The sequence below is a fragment of the Nilaparvata lugens genome, chromosome 2 (assembly GCF_014356525.2).
Source record: "Nilaparvata lugens isolate BPH chromosome 2, ASM1435652v1, whole genome shotgun sequence".
In the NCBI taxonomy this organism is placed as follows: domain Eukaryota; kingdom Metazoa; phylum Arthropoda; class Insecta; order Hemiptera; family Delphacidae; genus Nilaparvata; species Nilaparvata lugens.
The window spans coordinates 68178792-68196565 of NC_052505.1; the positions used below are offsets into that span (position 1 = coordinate 68178792).

At 34.4% G+C, this 17774-nt stretch overlaps 1 protein-coding gene across 1 annotated transcript; it reads left to right on the forward strand.

Annotated features, from left to right (window-relative positions):
- Nucleotides 1-3697: 3697 nt before the first annotated feature.
- On the forward strand, nt 3698-17456 carry LOC111044082 (proline-rich protein PRCC). The gene is made up of 6 exons (XM_039420983.1): nt 3698-3814; nt 7990-8388; nt 13317-13370; nt 14104-14616; nt 16183-16413; nt 17168-17456. The coding sequence occupies exons 2-6, from the start codon at nt 8005-8007 to the stop codon at nt 17252-17254; spliced, it is 1269 nt and encodes a 422-aa protein (XP_039276917.1). The 5' UTR covers nt 3698-3814; nt 7990-8004; the 3' UTR covers nt 17255-17456.
- Nucleotides 17457-17774: the final 318 nt, after the last annotated feature.

The following is a 17774-nucleotide window of genomic DNA, read 5'->3' on the forward strand; positions in this document are numbered from 1 at the left end:
GACTCCTCCACAAAGTAGAAGAACATTCCTCTTCTCTGTGACTCCTCTTACTTTGTGAACGTTCTTTGTGATGATGGTTACCAAGCACTGTAACTGGAGCCAATCGTCATTCTATTTTTATGATATTATCATCCAATGATGATTTATCAATTTATTCGATACGATAATAAATATATTATTATTTTATTCAATAGAAGAAAGAGTACTTTTAAATAATATAATTAATAAAATATTCTAACTTCCCTTTTTACATTTAAAACATAACTCTTGGTAAAAACCTCTAATCCTTTACAGCATATTGCAATTTCAAAAGAAAATCCTAACCCCCTAACCTGTCTTTTCACCTTTGAAATATCAAAAAGCATAGGCTAATTCTACCTGAAGCTGAACCCTAGCCCTTTCTAGCATATTGAAATTTCAAAGCAAAAACCTAACCTACCCTTATGAAACATTATTAAATATAACTTGAAAAAACCCAACTCCTAACCCTTTTACATTTAATACTTTAGATTTCAAAGCAAAATCCTAACCCCCTAACCTATCCTTTCACCTTTGAAACAATCATAAAACATAACGCTACCTGGACCCTAGCCCCTTCCACCATATTGCAATTTCAAAGAAAAACCTAACCTATCCTTATGAAAAATTATAAAATATAACCCAAATAAAACTCAACCCCTAACCCTTTCACATTTAATACTTTGGATTTCAAAGCAAAATCCTAACCCCTCCAACCTATCCTTTCACCTTTGAAACATCATAAAACATAACTCTACCTGGACCCTAGCTCCTTCTAGCATATTGCAATTTCAAAGCATAAACCTAACCTATCCTAATAAAACATTATAAATATAACCTAAATAAAACCTAACCCCTACCCTTTCACATTTAATACTTTATATTTATTCGTGGTCTTCAGAACAAAACATAAACATGTGGTTCATTTTCTAGAACTAAGCATATCCATTTTATGATGTGCAAGTTGAATCTTGTCAGCACACAATCAGCTGAATTACCTGAATTACCTTCCTCTTCACCAATACCAGCAATGCCGGATGGGTTGCATCAAGAGTTTAAAATATATAACTTTTCACAATTTTCACATTTTCAACTATCGAGATGGCAGTACACATCAGACAAGGCCTACCAAGTCGTTAAGAAAAAAATCCTGAATGGAATAGAATGGATTTCTCCTAAGCCAACACTTGAGTCTCAGGTTGAATCCTGGTGTGTTCAACATCTTCAAATCCCCCAGCAGCCTATTGAAGATCCCTAAGGCCAATGCAGGAAATGCATCACGGGTCTTTGACAAGTGATGGTATGGCACATCTATGAGACCTCAACTTCTAGTGTCGTGACCATGGAAGTCACTCCTTGTGTTGAACTTTTCAATATTGGCTCGCACATACACAGCACAAAAGTAAATGTAATGACTGTAGATGATAATTACACCTGTGGATTGGAAGAGAGGTCGACAATGATCCAGAAATCCACTAAAGGTAATAATGCAGATGGCCCTCTTTTGCAGCTTGAAAACATCTTCACATGCAGAAGCATGACCCCACAGCAGTAGTCCATAGCTCAGGATGCTATGAAAAAGCACATGGTACACTACCAGCAAGTAGGGCCTTCTCACCAACTGTGTCAACTTCCTAAGCAAATAGGTGACTTGTGACAACCTCTTACAGATGCCCTCAATATGGCACTCCCAGATGAGCCGTGGATCGATGGTGAATCCAAGGAGAGACACACTGTGAGCACTGATGGCCTGACTGCAACTCAGTGTACAGACCAATCTTTGTGTCTTTTCCACATTCAGTAGCAACTTATTTGCTTCCAACCACCCTCCATGAGCATCAAACACCATCATCAGCCTCCTGCTGTACCTGGGCCAGATTTGGGCCGGCAGAAATCAATGTGGTATCATCAGCAAACTTCAGTGCCCTACCCTCAAGATCAAGGTCATTGATTGCAATCAAAAACAATACAGGTCCCAGAACCGAGCCCTGAGGGACACCATGATTTATAGACAGAGCCCTTGAATTTGCACCTCCAATGGATATGACCTGTCTTCGATCCTTCAAGTATGATTTGAGAGCCCAGAGAACAGCACCAGCCACACCATATTGCTCGATCTTGCCAATCACTATTTCATGAGACACGCTGTCAAATGCTTTACTCAGGTCACATAATGTCAGAGACAGGCAGTTGGTTCCCTTGGAAGCCTCCTGAATCCTCTCGGCAAGCTCAGCAACTGCTATCACGGTTAACCTATTCTTTCTGAAACCATGTTGAAGATCAGAGAAAAGCTCACTAGTCTCGAAGAACTCCACCAGCTGCATCTTCATTACCATCTCAAAGATCTTGGCAAACACTGGAATGACAGATATAGGTCTGTAGCTATTCATGGTGCAAGGATCTCCTTTCTTATAGATAGGTACTGTGCGTGCAGTTTTCAACAAATCAGGGAAAATTCCAGCCCTTAAACACTTGTTTATAATCTCACACAAAGGGCGGACGATTACATCAATAATGGCTTTCAACATGAGAGTAGTCATTCCATAGATATCCTGGCTGTTTGAAGTTTTTAAGTTGGGCAAAATTTTTATGATGTCAGTCGGTGTCACTTCCCGCCAATGAAGTTTTCTCACTCCTCTTGACTTCACACTACCTACTGGATTCTCATTTGTAGCCGGTATAGCCGAGACAATCTGTTCAATATTCCGCAGAAGAAATTCCTTGAACTCATCAGGACTAGCCTCACAAGTAACTCCAGATGCTCTCAAGGGACCCCTGCTTCTGTTTATCAGATTCCATGCAGCTTTACAGGGGTTTGGTGCATTTGCAATCTCCTCAACATTGGCACACTTTTTGGCTTCATTGATCTTACATTTATATGTGTTCTTTATTCTAGAATACAATACATGTTTTCTTTTTCCATTGGACAAGTACTGACTAAATAGTTGTCTCTCACCATCAGTAGCAAGCCCCTGAACCTGGACAACTCAGGTGAAAACCAAGATCTCACTATTCTAGCTTTACTCTTAGGCTTATTTTTAGACCTAAAATAGAGCTGGTATAGTGAGGCCCACGTTATAATGGCAGTGTAGGAAATAGGAGAAAAGGGTTGCCAGATCTCAGCCTTGCCAACCAAATAGCTGATACTAGCATATTGCAATATTTCAAAGCAAAAACCTAACCTATCCTTATGAAACTTCATAAAATATAACACTTTTACATTTAATACTTTAGATTTATTATTTGCATATCTGATGAATTTAACAGTTTATTATTGTTGAAAATATTTAATCATATTTTATTTGTCGAGAAAATATATTTTTCAAAGATGTAATAATAAATTTTAATGATTGAGATAAAATATTTTGTCAATTGAATTCTCGTATTTTCGTAAATCTTTGTAAGTTTGTTTTGTGTGTTTTTAATAAATAAATTGGAAATTGAAATTGAATTAGTTGAATTTCTACATTGTTGATAAACGATGTGGCAACATTGCAATGCGTGAAAGAGATAGCGCCATCTGCTTTGTTGAACGATAGACAAGGATAGCAACACCATTGCAAATCACACACTGCCACTATAACGTGGACCTTACTATAGATACTCAAATAATACTTTTGAATAACTATGTAATAACTGTGACCGTTGCTGGCCGTTACTCTTTATCTGGGACAAAGAGCAGCTGCTGAGCTGAGATGACATATATAAACATAACCTTAAATTAATGTATTTTTAACTCTTCAAAGTTGTAAGCTGCTTATTGATCTTTAATAAAAAATTAATCTCTATTTATCAGGTAAGTTTTAAAAACATACACATGAACCTATAATAAAATATCAATTTATTTATTGTTAAATCTACTGGGCCTATTTAATTCACTGTACACCAGATTCAGTTGCATACATACTACAGACCAAGAAAATAATAAATAATGTTGTAATGTATATTTAGTAACGACTAATGAGTACAGCCTACGTAACATATTCTAAGTCATAAAATCTCGATTATGATTTTTAAGAATATAGTAAAAATTGCAGTATTTAACTTATAATTGGAGGGTAGGTAGCTATGTAGGTCTAACCTAAGCTTAGAATTCTTTATTCTTTATTGATTCATACAATAAGTACATGATAAGGAAAGAAAAAATAAGGTAGCCTAGCCTCGTGTCATTCCTCTCCCAAATTTAGATAACTTTCTCTTACCTAAGGTATTTGGTCTGTGTCATAATAAATCAAATTATTAGTTTTTATTACTGTATCCATGATAACAGGGCACGAAAAATTCAAATAATACAACAACTTTACAACTTCTGCAAACAAATAAAACTTATAGATGAAATTAAATATTAATCGTAATGACTAAATCTAACTGCAATATATCTTAGTTACAGAAAATACAACATTATTTTTTAATAAACTTCATGAAAACTCTCCACAAAGGTAAAGCCTGTGTGTGAAAGTGGGTCTTGACTATAATTGGCTAACGTTGGATTGTCCTCGCACCTGCATCTATCAGATTCTTGGGTAAACCAGATATTAATATCGAAAAAGATAAAGATATCAGAAGTGTAGAAGATGTAAAGATTTAGATTTAAACTTGGACCATCATTACACGACATTTGCTTTATTACAATGAATGAATTATCTCTTTTATATTTGTTCTCCCAACCTCATTTAACCAATCACTAACAACTTTTTTATAAATTTATTTGGATTTACCTTCGGTATTACGTAGATTTTCAGGCAGATTTTAATACATAGTGCTATATAATAAGTATTTGTGTAGGAATGAGTTTTGACTAGCCTTGGAACTTGGATTCCTATTGCTTCTGACGAACGAGTTTGATAGCTGCGCTCAATTTTCTTGAACATTTCCTTATGATTTTGGACATGTATAACAATATATTTCTTACATAAATTTGCCTTATACTTGAAACATTAATTCTTCAAAAATTTCATCAGTAGGTATACAGTACCTACTACCTAGTAATAATTATGCTTAATTGTTCTTATCATTTAACTATTGAATTATTGTTAATCCATTTTATTAGAATTCATTTTTATTGTTGAAAGATTTTATTTTAATCAAAACCATTTGACTGGTTGAAGAAAATCAACTTGAATAATGCGTTTAACCTATCAAAATGTTTAAGTTGAGTCCTTCTTTGCTTTTCTTGTACTTTTGTTAGGTAGGCTACCGTAGTCTACTCAACATTCTGGAACGGTAGGCTACTCTAAAATGTCGATTCAATATCAAGCTTCCTTGGGTAGATCGTATCAGATTTGACAGAATTGAACATAAAAACTGTTGGCATTGTTAATGACGAGAAAAGTTGACAACAAAATAATGCTCTTATTGGTAGAAAAGAAAATCTATGAAATGAGTGATATCTTTAAGTCCAGTTGCAGTTGACAAATCCAAACCAGTTGACAAGTAACTTACTGTGGTTTTAAAACAGACGCTGTGACTATGGTCTTCTATTCACCTATTCCCAACCCAACTAAGTTTAAATGTTGGTGCCATTTTTCAAAATTCTATCACATTCCACTACTTGTCTTCCTTACTGAATCCTGAAATTCGCTATCTCTTTTGCATCAAAATTCAAGTTTTTTATCATTTTGTATCTATGTTGAATTTTTCGCCAATCTGTTTTCAGCATTCAGCTATAAGTGAATGGAGGACCCTAGTCACAACTATTGTTCGAAAACCGTGTAACAAAGAGTATTTAAAAGCAGAGGTTGTAATCCCCTCCCCCATGGGGAGTTTTAATATTGATATAACTTGTACTGTTCACATTCTTGTCTAGGGCTACTTGTATTTACATAAAAATTGAAAATCAAAGTACAAAGGAATATGAAAAATGAAGCATAACATAATAATCATAGTTTACAGTACCTTATTAAGTCATAGTTTACGAGCACTGCATACTTTCACTGGTAACACTTGTCTTGAGGTGTAAACAAAAATAACGAGGTCTAACTAAATGAGGTTTTTTAACAAATAATAACTGTGTAGCGACTTTGGGGGAGAGGTTTGAACGAAGCATTACAAGAGGTAGGGTGTGACCGACTCCATCTAGCAGAGGCGGGCAAGCGATTCGTTGTACTAGGCCTAGCTTAAGGTCCGTTGTCACTGGTGCGGCTGGAACGATAATCGTTGAACTACAGTCGTTGGACGATAATAGTAGAGCGCCTGCTGTACATTGTCTTGAATGGCGCCGTTATCACTGACGCGACTGTCAACAGAGTCGCTGACTGCAATCGTACGGGTCTGCTGCTGGAGCAGTCATAATCGCAGTCGTTGGCCGATTTTCGAGGAGTGCACATGTGAGTTTGATAGAGTGCGTGTCATCATTGTGCAATGTCATCCAAAACAGCTCTTTTAACATTAAAATTTACATCTGAGGAAGACGAGAAATTAGTGGAGGCGATTTCTCCTCACCCTTTGCTTTACGACCTTAGAAATCCCCAGTATAAGGACCAAAGGGCTAAAGACAATGTTTGGGTGGTTATATCTGAAGAAGTTGGAAGATCAGGTAAGTGTATTTCACATAATTAACTAATATAACTAACTAATAACCCCCACAGTTTGATTATGCTCTTTTTTATACTTTAGAATACTTCTAAAGTACTTTAGAACTTCTCATCTCCTGTGATTGGATATGGAATGTAGTTTGAAGACAACTTTTCAAGGTACTCATTGATTAAACTAGACACAAACTGAAACTGAACTTTGGAAAGTCTAAAGAACTCAGAAAACATTCTCTCATCAGCTTGCAAATGATTGTTTATTAATATTTTGAAGTAACCTTCTTCTGTTCTCTTTGTGAATATATTATGTGTGTTAAGTCGTGGTACACTTAACATTTCTAAAATATCTTCATCTTCTAAATCTTCAACTAACAAATAACTCAGTAGCCGTTTCTTTAAACTCATCATTCAGTACTTCACTTAGCAACAGTCAAACCTCAACTGAACTAATGTTTATTAATCGCATCAGTGACAATGACCACTGCAACGATCATCGCCGAGCGATGATCGTCCACCGATAATCGTTCAACGACTATCGTTCCAGCCGCACCAGTGACAACGGACCTTTACCCTGGCAGAGGTATGCGACTAGAGCCCCGCGCAGACGTACTATGAGAAGATTACGATGAATTATTAAAATAATAATTATATTGTTGGCGGGCGTGTGGCGCTAAAATATGAAACTGATACAAAATATGTAGTGAGCTATTAATTCAGTATGATTAATACTTAACAAGAACCATTTTTGAGTAATTTGATAATCGAAACATGTATGAAAAATAAAAACATATATTTGAAAGGTACTTTGATTTTCATTTACATGTAAACACTCCGAACGTTCATTTCTCTTTTATGATAAGTCACAATTTTCCCGTTCTCGATCATGTATATATTTTCAATGCTATTTACGCTGATATTCCTAGATGTGTCATTCTAAATTGACTGAGGATACAATACGATTGTAGATTGGCATTATCTTGTAGATTGCTTTAGATGTCAAGTTGATCTTTTTGATATCTGTGAAATACTTATTTGCAGTAGTGTTATTTTTTTAATGCAAAAATACAGATGGTTATAAAACTTGTTGAAATTGTAAATTTCACTTTATTTTATATAAATTATATGAAATGCAGATGAATTTGAACCGTTGAAAGCTGAAAACGGTTCTATTTTTGCTTAACAACTGACCACTTTTTACAGGAGGTGGTAGGTTCTGATTTAATCATAATCATCAATATATCGTATAGCAGGTCTATACATATGACTATTCATTTACCGCTTGGTCCTTCCCTTATTGTCTTTTTAACAATACTTTCCTCCACCAGGGTTACCATCGCACATTGTACTACTTTTCCTACCGTCGCTCATTGGACGTAAGCACAGAATTTTGGTATGGTAAGATTTAATGCTATCGATAATAATGTGTTACTTTCTGTTACAGAATCGACTCTCTAAAATGTCACTAGGACTTGTCGCTTATGACAGCAGTGATGAGAGTGATGACAACGATTCAACATCTGCTGAGGTGACCAGAAAATCACCTAAAAATCATGAATTTAGTGTCAAAAATGAAAACTCTACCGATAAAGACCTGGAAGAAAATGAACTGAAATCGATCACGACAGTTTCATCTTGTTTGAGTGGTAATATCAGTGATGAAGATGATGATCCAACAACTTCAAGCAGTGGTGCGAGTAATTCTATGAAACCGGAATTATCAACCGTACATGAACAAAAAGTGACAAAACTCCATGACATTGACTTTGATTGGAATCAGTTGTCAAAAAATCATAAATCTTCTGCTCGATCTGTTAAAATTTCGGTCCCATCATTGGTCGATGTAAGTCTAGATATTAAATATGGGTTAAAAACACTTCACTTATATGGGCTACTTTTGTACAAATTAATAAAAACAATATAAAAACTTGTAGTACCTTTTATTATTGAAAACTTTAAAATATTTTAATGACTAGTATCGACCATAGGCCATTTTCAAGTTGACCTATTTGAGGTCGATTTCCCGACTGGGCTCCTATATCCGATACTGTTTGGATAGGAAATACCACTTTCGAATACCACTACTCAAACTATTTATGGTTCTCTCCCTCATCCCCCCCACCTTCAAAATTAGAATTATGTGATTAATTAGTTATAAAAAACTCCGGACGTTCACCCTCCCTGCTAAATAATCTCTTTCATTTTTCCATTTGATAATTATTATTAAACGAAAATCCCAATTAAATGATGTAAATCACCCCGAAGACTTCTGCTACTGGAACTTGAAAATGACCTATGGTCGAAACTAGTCGATGAAATATTTTTAAGTTTTAAATAATGAAGGGTACTACAAGTTTTTAAATTGCTTTTATTAAAATATGGGTTGTATCGTTAATACATTATTTCTTGATATAATGAGTTATCTATCAGTGCATTACATAAAATAATGTATTAAATATGTAATATAATTATTTTATATATCGGATGTAGTGCACTAAATAAGATTCTGTCAATTGAGCTAGTTAGGTTTGGTTTGGTGTGGGTTATGTTTGGAATCTGAACTGTTCGACAGAAAAGTCAATAACTGCACTCCCATAGTAATTTATGGATTTCTCTTACAAATTAAGTGAATTTTACTGTTCGAAGCAATCCAAGTGATCAGTTTTACAGTTTTACAATTGACAGAAGCCCATATAGTGCACTTTCTCCTATATACAGAGTGAGTCAATAACCAATCAATATACAATGGCTGTAATCAATCAATAATTTTATTCAATTCAACACAAAATACACAAAAGAAATCAAAATACTAAAAATCACAATCAAAAAATAAGTTTCTAATGAAATACAAAAGCAGACTTCATGGTGGGGTGTGCTGAAAAGGAAAAAAGGAGAAAATACCTAGCCAACTATGGTTTTCCAGGTAATAGGCAGGTAGAGGGTATAAAAGTAAGGAATTGATTGATTGATTGATTGATTGAGTACTTTATTTATGTAGATTACAATATATACTGGCTTATACACTTATATACAATAGCTTACAATACAGCAAAATTATAGATGAATTTACATAATATAGACTAAGAAAATAATTATTGAACTGTATATGATATGAAAAAGTAATTTGTAATATAATAACTATAGATAATTATATTGTTATGCATCTACATAAATTGGCGGAGCTTTGGACATATCAATGTCCATTCTTCGGAAAGAATATTAAAAATATCCTCCTCACTAACTCTCTACCAAATAAATACGGATAAGGAATGAATGGTGAAGAGGAGTGGAAAAGGGAAAAAATGGAGAAGAAGGCAGGAAAAAAGAAAGAAAAAATATGAGCGAAAATTGTAAGCGAGTCCACTTTCAACAAATGTATCTAAAAGAAAAGGCCTTGCAAACAGTAGATAGAGCAGAAATCTCAAGACTCATACGTCGATATGAAAGAAAAAAATACTGTAGGTCCAGGTTTTTATTTCTAGTTTAGTTTTTCTACTAATCTTAGAGTCTATGAGGAAGTAGTCTGGAATAAGGTTTATTATTTTTGTGCTTATATAGATCACCTTGAACATTCAATATTGGTGTGATATGTGACATAAGCCTATCTATTTGCAGTGGGTCTTAAATGATAATTATTGACAATTGAATTTAAAGTGCGAGGAAAATGGGATTCATATTTTATCAAGTATTCAATTACGGTTTTATATGTACTGTAATTGGCGTATTGTCATAACCTTAAAGTCACTAAAAACTATTTCGTTAGGGTATGATCAGTTTTTGCGCCAAGAATGATAATTCCTCAAAATGACAGTTGAAGCACCCCCCCCACAACAGCTATGCCAGATTGCAGAATTGATAACTAGGGCATGATATACCATTTCTAAAACTTCCTTATTTAAAATTTTATTTATTTGGTAGAATTTGTAAGATAAAGATCTAATTCTTCTACAGGCGAACTTTATATGTACATCCCACTCTAGACGACTATCTATTATGATCTCCAAGTATTTCATATTATTGACTTTTTTATAGTGGGATAATTACAATTACCTAGGTTTGAAGTGCACTTTGAGTAGAGCTTCAATTCTTCATCATTAACGGGCTGCCCTATTCTATTTACTGAGAAGTTTATGTAGCTAGTTTTATCTATATTCAAACATAGGGTACTTCTAAGAAGCCAATTTTCAATTTGTAATATGTTTTGTTCAGCTATGGTGTGAACTTCATTCCAAGTTTTACCGTGGAAAATAGCTGCAGTATCATCTGCAAAGGATAACATAGTTTAATTTAGAAGTCTTAAATTTAGAAGATCGTTGACATAGATGATAAAGAGGATGGGTGATAGCACAGTACCTTGAGGAAGACCATAGGAAGTCAAGTCTGTGACACTAGAATGATCATTAATGGTTAAAGACTAGGTTATATTACTCAGGTAGCTTTCAAATAAGTCAAGGGGGACCCCCCTAATCCTATAAGACTCAAGTTTGTCGAACAAAGTATTATGTGGTATTGTGTCAAAAGCTTTGCGGATATCTAGAAAGACAGCAATTATAGCTGTTTTCATATTGGAATTTATTTTATCATAGAGGGCATTCGTAAATTCATTAAAACATTAAATGTACTTTTACCACTTTGAAAACTAAATTGGTTATTGTTTATCATTTCATTTTCATTTAAGAAATAAATAACTCTTGACTTTATCAGTTTTTCCATTATTTTAGCTAGATTGCTGATTAGGATGATTGGTCTATAGTTACAGAACAAAGTTGGTCTATAGTTAGTAGGGTCACCTTGTTTGAAAAGAGGTTTTATTTTGGCTGCTTTGTGAATTATTTTATCATAGAGGGCATTCGTAAATTCATTAAAACATTAAATGTACTTTTACCACTTTGAAAACTAAATTGGTTATTGTTTATCATTTCATTTTCATTTAAGAAATAAATAACTCTGGACTTTATCAGTTTTTCCATTATTTTAGCTAGATTGCTGATTAGGCTGATTGGTCTATAGTTACAGACCAAAGTTGGTCTATAGTTAGTAGGGTCACCTTGTTTGAAAAGAGGTTTTATTTTGGCTGCTTTGTGAAATAAGCATCAAGCTCAGCACTTTTCTCCTCCTTACGATTTTTACCTAAAACTTCATTTATGCACTTCCACAACAACTTCATGCTGTTTTCAATCCTTACAATTTTACAATTTTACAACTTCCACAACTTCATGCTGTTTTCAATCCTTACAGTTTTACAATTTTCAATCCTTCCTTTATAATAGACTTCCTTCGCATGGTTTATGATCTTATTCAATCCGTTACGATATGCCTTATACTCATTCCTTAAATCATTGTTATTTGGGTCTCTTCTTATCCTAGAATGCATTTATCTCGCAACCTTATATTTTCAATAAGTAGGAGACTGTTGTAGATATAATACTGTAACTTTCAGGATAAGTCGAATACTCTACCTTTTGACGTACAACTGAATTTTAACCCCTCATAAGGCGGTGACTTAGGGGTTGTAACTCGAATATTTCAAACATTATGTGGTACATAATTTTAAAGGTATTTTCAAAACGAGAAAGATTGCATAAATAAAAGTGTTCTATGATACTTATATTTAAAATGGCGGCTGATTGAAGATTCAAGCTAAAACTAAAAATTCAATCAGCCGCCATTTTGGATCAAGTATCATAGAACATTTTTATTGGTGTCATCTTTCTTGTTTTGAAAAGGCCTTCAAAATGATGTACCACACAATGGGTGTTTACATTTAAAATGTTTGAGTTACAACCCATCATTATTTTAAAAACTAAATTTCAATTAGCCGCCATTCTGGATACAAGCATCATAGAACTTTTTTATTGATACCATCTTTCTTGATTCAGAAAGGCATTTGAAATGATGTACCACACAATGGGTGTTTACATTTTTAATATTCGAGTTACAACCCCTAAGTCACCGCCTTATGAGGGGTTGAAATTCAGTTGTACGTCAAAAGGTAGAGTGTTCGATTTATCCTGAAAGTTATAGTATTATATCTACAACAGTCTCCTACTTATTGACTCATACATATGACTCAATCTGTATGTATATTTTATTTGTTGGTAAGGCCCATACGAGCCTTAGGCTTATACGCAGCTTATGTAAAAAATCATTTAAGATGACTGTAGATCTGTTTACAGTTTTAGAGGGTGATTCTACGATGCAGCGGGAAGTGATTTGAAAACTGATTTGTTGGGAGAGCTGGCCTTAATAAGTTATCCTTCTCGCGGAAGAATCAAGAGTACCGGCACACATAAGTGTGATTAGAACGCATTAGATGATGTACTAACTACAGGTCAGCACTCTCCACAGTGCACTAAGACACTCACTAGTTTTTTTGTATGTCAGGCGGAAATAGAAATATAAACATGTTAATTCACCAATAAATAGCCTACATTGCATTTGCCATGCAGACTAGATGTTGCCAGAGAATTAAACTATAGAATTGAATCATAAAACTGACTGAATAACAACTCTGGTATTGGAAATATAATTAAGATGAATGCAGTATTATTCTTCACCATTGATAGCCGTTTGCTGAAACTCACAATGTCATTCTACTGCTTCATATTTTATGTGTTGTCGCTTGCATTAGCAGTTCCTGCTAGGATTCACTATATCCTATATCTTTCATTGTATTTGATGGATTTATATTCTTGAGCTCCGATTTTTTTAAAACTATTACATTGTTCATATTATTATTTTTAATGTAATGTTTTCGTTTTTATCTGTTAGTTGAAGGATGAGGAAGATTCTGAGCCGGTTAAGAAGAAAATCAAACCATCAAAGGTAATCAATATATTTATTTTATCACGGTTGAATGTCACGTAAAACTATACTAAAACTTGAAATATATCGATAGTTGTAATAGTGTCACTTCAGATCTGTAATTTTATAATAAAACTCAATTGATAAAAATAAAACTAAGTTATAGATCTCGATTTATAGTAAACTCCAACGAATATCGAAAAATTGTTCTTCAGTTTGAGCATGAGTGTTGCATCTTAGAAATACCCTCCAACACTAACAATCTACTCAAAGTAGTCACAGTAGTAGAGTAGTTCAGAAGTTAATAGAATTGATGTAGACTTGCATTTGAATTAAAATAATGTCCTTGTCCTACTTTCTGATTAATTCAACATTATACAATTAATTGATCTTCTTTATAAAGCCAAGTCGTTCCAAATAACAATTAATTGTTCTTATTACAAGCTATATATTTCTTGCCTTGACAACTCAGGCTATGTTCAATTTTAGACTCTCATAGCATGTATTTGATGACGGGCACAGCACATAGCACGACATGACATTTGATATTCATGCACGTCTTATCCTGAGAATGCATATCATCTATTCATTGGATAAAAAATTACAATATTGGAATGATAAAACAGGCGCTAGCCCAAAACTTCTCCTGTTCCTAAATTCTGTCCAGTTCAATTAATTAATTTAAGACAATGAAAGTATAAAGTAGCTTGAGTCTCACATAAAATACAGTTAGTAATAATCTTGTGTTTTACAGAGTGGATCCGGCTTATTTGCGTTGCTACCGAGCCCGAAAAATCAATTCGGTAACCAAGTTCCACGGCAAATTGCAAGGCCGACTGCCAAGTCACCTGTCATCAAGAGCAAACCACTACCTAGTAGCTCAGCCACTTTGAAAAGCAAATCCGTCCTGTCACTCAACTACGATGACTCTGCAGATGAAGAAGAAGAAGATACCGAAAATTCATCAACTGCCAAAAAAGTTGATTTTTTCAGTTTGGATGCACCGAAGATTGTCGCAGCACCAGATGTTGCAATGCCGCACGTTGACGTCTCACTACCTTCTCTCATCACCCAACCGGAATCTAGTGAAACGTCCGAACATCCCACAGTCGGTGATCACAGAGAAGCAATTAGCAATTACCCAGCAACTGCTCATTACCCTGATCCACAAACAGAGACCTCCAATCAAATAACCTATGATGATGCGTGTAGTTCAACATCATACATCCCATTTGACTCTACAAATGTGGAATTGGATCAGACTGCTGTGAGTATTTTTCTGTTGAATTATTTTTTATTGTTTTGTAGGATAGGGCAATGAAGTATGGATAATTTGAAATAGCAGTTACACACTCATTTTGAAACGAAACTAATTTTTTTCTCCCAGTGTGTACCTTTAATGAGTACCTTTAATTTTATCATTCTGATATAATTAGAGAGGAAAAATTGTAGTAAATTTGATTACTCACGAAAACGAACATATCTGTCGAATTGCAACTTGAACTATTTCTTTTGACTTTTCACTGCTTTCAACTCTCACTGAGTAGTTGACAGCAGTTCTTGGCGACGTTGCTATTCTCCCCAGGGCATGGCATTTAAAAGAGGTGGCTGTAATTTACTATTCATAGCCGTTAGAATGGAAGTTGCACCGTGGATGATGCCCTCCCTCATCAGTGCATGCATTGCAATCAAGTCAGCTGATTAATTTGATCAATTCTATAGTGGCATCTACTTTATACTATGAGCATTGTAAAGCGTTATTTTCTATGAGGAATGAATTTTAAAAGAAAGGTTTTTTGTAGCACTACTCTCCAAATTAGTTAATATTTGGTCATGGCAATTATTGTAGGTGGCTATACTATCCATAGTGAGATTGACATTTAAAGTCAATGGACTTCGTAGGAGAACATAGTTGTCACATTTCATTTCCCATCACCTTCTATAGTAGATCATCAACATAATCATCATCATCATCATCATCCTTTATTCAGATCATAATACAATACATGTAACACTGCCTAAGACATCACAATAAATTATTTGCAAATACAACATTATTAGAGCGAAAAATACTATAAAAATATAGCATCTTAGGCTTAGACTAACTTTAAAAAACTAAAAGTTTTAATGCAGTGTAATATCACATTATATGATGCTTGTCAAATATCACATAACAGATTTGATGTCAATTGTAAAAAATAATCAATATAAAAAAGGGCTTGATAGTAGCTAGGCCCTAATCACTGAATTGAATCTCACAAAACTTATCTTCCGGATATTCAAGTCATCCCGGTAAATGTACACCATTTTGGACAAATAACCCAATTCGAGTTATTGAAAGTCCCTAGAATTGATATTCTGGGAAATCAAATATGTTATTTGATAACAATATCTTGGATAATGAGATATTGAGACTTAAGACTGATTAATAAAGGTTATTAAGACTGATTAAGGTCAAGACTGATAAGACTAATTAAGGTTAATTAAGACTGATTAATAAAAACCACCCCAAAGATTTGAATTCGGAGCGTTCATATCACAAAAAGTTAAATGTTTAATGCTGGTTGAAAATGTTTAAATACAGAAAATTAAGATTTTTTTCCATTTTGGTAACTTTATAGTATATAAATCCTTATACTGTACAGTTGCAATATCACCGGTTTTCAAATGCGAGGTGCACAACCTTGACTCAATGTTACTGAAGCTTCAATTTTGTTGGAAATTGATGTAAAAATGATTTATGTAGTTTGCCAATACTTTCATTAATGTTGTTTCCTTTATTAGTCAGTCTTAAGTTAGTAAGTGATTATACGTATTTGACCGATGTTTGTAGCTTGAACAGCTGTGCGGCAGAAAAGAGAGACAGAAGGGTGCGGCCAACATCCAGCTGATCGATGTGAGTGGTGACCAGATCCTGCCCGACAGCCGCGAGTGGCTGACAAAGCAGTTGACCGAGGAGCAGAGCCAGAGTCACAGCCAGAGCCAGCAGCGCTCCAAGCGCAACAAGGACGGACCAACCTCACAGCAGAAACGCAAACACCAGATCACCTACCTCGCATTCCAGGTAACTCATTGTTCAAGTCAGTTGGCTCTTCACTACCCATTCAAATACTATAGTCACATTCACCTTAGAAAGTCAGTAGTCAGTATCTAATAACATTGGTTTGCTGTCCTTGTCTGTCTTGAAACAAAGCCGATAGCTCTATCCTTTTCTACATCCGCACTGTTGCCAAATCTTTTTTTCAGCTATCAAGAAATATAATGAACTAACAAAATATTCCATCTCAATTAAAAAAAATTATCATGAGAAAATATATTTTAATTGTGAATATTATATATTTGATCATTATTAAAATAGCTATTTATGTATTAAGAGCGTAAAACATAGTTTTGAGATATTTCTCATACCAGTGGACCAGCCTACTATAGTCTGTGTAAAATAAGTTGAGACTTGGCCCTCCATCCGGAGAAATTACAAGGTTGCCAATTCGTGTAAAACTGCAACTTTCTCAAATTTCCAATTCAGCGTCAGAATTGGATGTAGATGTTCCGATTTGTGCACATTATCTTTATCTCAAGAACCATTGAATATATGAACTTGGGACCAATTGCATTGTACTCCAAATTGAATTTCATAAGATCATTTTGGATAATAATGGAGCAATTTTGAGATTGGGAGACTTAAATCGATGCAGTTTTTCATCACATTTCTGTGTGGATTGGCTTACAGATAATTATCTGTCTTTAAGGCTTACCTGTTAGCATTACTTTGAAAAAAAATTCTATATCATAACTAACAATTTTTGTTTCTTTTCCAGGCTAAAGAAAATGAGCTTGAGCTGAAAAATCAATGGGCAAATAACAGACTGTCGAAAAAACAAACACAAGCAAAGTATGGTTTCTAGATCGTTCTGTATATTGTATTAACAATGTGAATTCCTTAGATGTGTAAGAATCCTACAACAATCAAGAAATTTTATATCCTGTTATTATAAGTATCGGGCAAGAATTTAACTCAAACTTATAAAATGATTATTGTAGTTTGGGATTGGCTGGACTGAATTAAAATAATTTTTTCCTACAGTTACCTTGGAAAGTGGCCATTGCTGCACTGATTACAGAACGCAAAGAATCACTTTTCCGCTCTAGTGCGGGAAAAATTTTTCTGCACTCCAGATTTGCAACATGGCAACGCAAAATAGTTAGTAGGTTATATGGAGCACCAGTGCAGCAAAATCAAAATTAAGTTGGTAACTGTGACTGTGGTGCACGTTATAAGAATCTTGAAGTGGTGGACAACAGTGGATGACAGCCGCCTGCTTCATTCAAACACTACTAAATTATTATTCAATTTGACAATATATTAAGGTTTTTATTCATAAAAAAAATTACACAGAAAAACATTTGATGGATTTCAGGCAATTT